This window comes from Asparagus officinalis, chromosome 7, assembly GCF_001876935.1.
Source record: "Asparagus officinalis chromosome 7, Aspof.V1, whole genome shotgun sequence".
NCBI classification, from domain to species: Eukaryota; Viridiplantae; Streptophyta; class Magnoliopsida; order Asparagales; family Asparagaceae; genus Asparagus; species Asparagus officinalis.
The window spans coordinates 96,987,623-96,992,120 of NC_033800.1; the positions used below are offsets into that span (position 1 = coordinate 96,987,623).

Here is a 4,498-nt window from a genome sequence, read left to right on the forward strand (position 1 = left end):
GCTTGCACAATGCCTACAGTGACTTTTCACCTGTGTGCCCCAACCTATAGTGGCAAAGTCTGCTCATGTCCGCTTCTGAAATAGCCGAAGCAACCTGGCCAATCTCGGTGCTTCCCTTCAGATAATACAAATTCCGATTGCGGACTCCCCTCATCACCACCAATGATCCCTTAGTAACCTTCGCTACAGCGTTTTCGAAAGTCACCTTGAATCCCTTCGCCTCCAAAGCTCCAACTAAGATAAGATTTTTCTTCAGTTGAGGAACAAATCTCACCTCCTTCAACTCACGGACTACTCCATCGTGCATCCTAATCCGCACGGTACCTATCCCACAAACGCCACAGGATTGATCATTTCCCATAACAACAACGCCCTCGTCGACTTTCTCAAAAGATGCAAACCAGTCTCGCCTAGGGGTCACATGAAAAGTAGCGCCGGAATCAAGCATCCAATCTGATGCATCCACATGGTTCACCTCCGGAGTAATCAGTAGAGAAAAGCACGAATCATCAGAATCATCGCCTTTCGCAATATTCACCTAATTGGCCTTCGGGCCCTTTTTCTTGCCATTCTCTTTCTCCTTGAGCTTCGGGCAGTCTCTCTTCCAATGTACATGCTCCTTACAGAATGCACATTGATTCTTTGCTAATTGGTGACGGCTTCTTGACTTTGACCTTCCTCTATTACCACCTTTCGGATATGGGCTTCTACCTCTCGTCGACAAGGCCTCTCCTGAAGTACTAGCGCGGGAAGTCTCCTTATCCTTCCTCCTCAAATCGTAATTTGTCAAAGCGTTAGTCACTTCACTATAGCTGATAGAAGATCTCCCGTTCAACAAAGTGAGCACGAAGGTATCATACTCCTCATCCGGTAAGGAGCCCAACAAAATAATCGTCTTGTACTCATCTGATATCTTCTCATCAACATTCGCCAAGTCCGATAACAACTTAGTGTAGTTGTTCACATGAACCACTAGCGAGGTGCCTCTGGACATCTGAAATCTGAAGAGTCTTCGCAGCAAGTGCAATCTGTTCTCAACACTCTTTGTGAGATACTTGTTGTTGAGAATTTCCCACATCTTTATTGCAAACGTCACCCCAATCACATCATATTTCAGCTCCTGTTCCAAACAGGACCTGATCACCCCACAAGCGTTCCTATTTATTTTCTTCCATACCGCCTCATCATATTTAGGTGGCCTCTCGTGGATCATGATGGTCTCTTTCAGATTCTGAGCATTGAACGCATCCTGTACGTCACTCATCCACAAACCAAAGTTGATTTTGCCGTCATACTTCACCACACTAATCTTAGTGTTCTGAAAACCAACTTGTATTGTACTTGCTATCGATTTGCTGCTTTCACCTTCTTCTCCCATTGCGAACTAACTCCAAAATTGTAGAGAAAGAACAAATTTGATAGAAATTAGGAACCACCCAACTGAACCCTAGATTGGATTCCAAATAGAGTTCCTAATCACACGAGGAAAGCGAAATCTCCAACGGCAACTCCTAATGCTATCTCCACCGAAGCCGAGAACTCCAAGAACTAAGCTTCACACAAGAATCTTCCTCCACCAAAAAACCCTAGATCTGAAATCTGGGCTCTGATACCACTTGTTGCGCGCAGCGGAAATTTCGGCAGCACTTCGGCAGCACAACAAGAGAGTCAGATCGCAATAAGAATTCCCGTCTCACCAAGGAGACAAGAATCTGAAGCGGATATCTCAACCAAGTGAGATATCGGCTCTTCCTCTCATCAGTTCTAGGACTGACCTGTCGAGGGATCCTAAAAGCTATTACAATCCCTCACAAATACCTCTCAAAGGGATGCACAAAACCCTAAAAGAGACTACACAAAATCTCCTTAACTGTAGCTACTATTTTTCTTTCTGCAGTCGCCAAACAATTCCGCATGCCCAGTGCGGACAGCCGAAAATTTTTCTCCGAAAAAACTCCTCGCGCTCTGTACTGCACGCCGAAAAAATCCCCAGCCAAAATAACAAAACCTTGCACACAACCCTAGGCTAAACACACCCTCATATTTATAAGAGTGGCACTAGGGGCACACCCCCAATCACAACTCCAACCACACACACTCTCTCATTTGCTACAGTGCACCGGGCCCCACATGAGATTTTAAATTTTTAAAATCTCATGTGGGACCCGGTGCACTGTAGCAATGATAGAGATGGTGTGGTTGGAGTTGTGGTTGTGAGTGTGTCTCTATCATTTTCCTATTTATAAAAGCTCAATTGTGGGTCTTCGGGTACGCGAAACGAAACCGCGTTGGCTCGCGGAAACGGACCTCATTCACGTGGTGGTGGCCCACGTTCACAGTATCTACTGGAGTATGAGTTTTTATGGTTAACTACATTCTTTTATTATTATTTTTATATTTTTATATTTTTTATTTAGTTAACTACATGCTAGCTAGATCACCATAAAATACTCATGAAATATTACGTCTCACTCGTATATGCCTATCAAGAAATAAATGATACCTAACTCCATACGGATCAACTCCACTACTTCAAGAAAATAACAACAGGATGCAATCACAGATTTAGCCAATAAGCCAAATATCTCATAAGAATATATATGTTTTTCCTTTGGCAATATATTTGTTGATACAGTCAGGCTCCAGTAAATTGGGCCAAAAGTTTCCATTTTTTTTCCAAATCGAGGAACTAAATTTCACATATTTTTAGTTTAAATTCCAAACTGAGTTAAAAATTGAGTTCAGTTTTACTACATAATTGGGGAAGTAGATCATTTTCCATCTTTGCATGAAAGTGAATGTTATTAATTAGCAGTCATGTAACGGGATATTCTGATTTATTTCTACAATAACGTTTGACCTTAAAAATACTTCCTGATTTTAGGAGTAATCCAGCTCTATTATGCCCTTGTAGTAATCGCATGAATATATAATCTAACATTTTAGTTCAGTAATTACGACTTTCAATGGTTGAACAGTTACTTAAATGTAGCATATATATTTTAGCACATTAAGCCCGATATTGTAGTTGGACATGTTTTTGTTAATTACAGATCGCATATGCCTTGATATGGACTAAAGTGTAAGCAGAGTATTGTTGGCAGGATATTGTATTAGTTAGATAAATGGTTTAACATATTTCAGAACCCCAGAAACGTGCATGACAACATGAACCAAGAAAAATATTTTGTCAATCTCTCCTTCCCATAAGTAAAAGTATATCCAGGAAACGTTTCCTACTATACATACAATGTCCAAAACTTGCAAATATTTTTTTTTTCTCTATTATATTCTTCAAATTTCCATATGCAGCCCCGCATCTGTTTCCTATTGCTAACTAAAACAAAAAAAAGAAAGAAAAACAAGAGGTTCTTTCGCTCTCTAGTCCCTTGTTCTTGGATTTGGGTTTGTCAGGAAGGTCATGTACAAAAGCTCCGCAAATAAAAGTTTAGTCATCGAGTTGAATCCAATCCCCTTGCTTCAGATACACTCATTATTCTTAGCCTCTTGCAAGAGGAGACGAACATCCTGCAAACACCACATAATATATATATTAGTATTTTAAACCTCACTTAAGTTTGCATAATTAATGAAGTTGTGTTTAGTATATTCAAACTTACCCCCATGGAACATCTCCTACTAGCATCCAATCTCCCTCTTTATCCTCATACGTGGCTGCGTAATCTGATGAAATCAAAATAAACAAGGTTCAAAACTTTGCACATAATTTTTTGTACTGAATATTATATTTAATTAGCACTTGTGCAGAATCAGGCTACTTACCAAAGGAAAAGCAGTTGAACAAATTCTTCAAGCCCCCTCTAAACTCATTGTATCCCTGATACGTGCTTAGGTCAATTTTTCTCAAGTATGGAGCTCCATCCATACTCACTTTGACATATAACCCTCCAATATTATCACCCTCTATCTTCGCCTTTGCTCGAGAGGAACAGTTCTTTCTTGGTAATCGAAGTGGAGGCCATCCCACAACTTGTGCCCTGCACAAAATTAACACGTAATTAACCACCATCAATTAGTACCCAAACGCATCAAAGAATACAAATGTAGCAGCACAAAAACAGCGAAGACATACTTTGTTGCGGTCGCAATTTCTTGATCATCACTTTGCTCGTTGGATCTCTTGGTGCCTCTTGTCTGTACCTCAGATGGGCCTTCAATCCCTGGCAATCCGAGCCTAAGCTCAGTCGCCATTAACTTGTCGATAGCACAGTCGTAGCTCTTTAAAACTTCCATTCTCTTAGCAATGTATACAGATATCTTTGCGTTGTTTGTGTTGTGGAAGAGTGAGTATTATATATATATATAATATATAATATAATATATATAGAAAATGGCTTAGATTTGAGAGGAGACAGTGTCATTATCAAAAAAAAAAAAAATATATATATATAATATATATTATATATATATATATAAAAAGGCTAGATTTGAGAGGAGACAGTGTCATTATCAATAAAGATATCATAATTTGTGTATT

At 39.7% G+C, this 4,498-nt stretch overlaps 1 protein-coding gene across 1 annotated transcript; it reads right to left on the bottom strand.

The window, feature by feature from the left end:
• LOC109849249 (auxin-induced protein 22D-like) lies at nt 3,206–4,288 on the bottom strand. The gene is made up of 4 exons (XM_020419061.1): nt 4,094–4,288; nt 3,784–3,998; nt 3,621–3,684; nt 3,206–3,528 (listed from the first exon to the last, which is right to left on the bottom strand). Exons 1-4 carry the CDS (start codon nt 4,252–4,254, stop codon nt 3,453–3,455), a joined length of 516 nt encoding a protein of 171 aa, XP_020274650.1. The 5' UTR covers nt 4,255–4,288; the 3' UTR covers nt 3,206–3,452.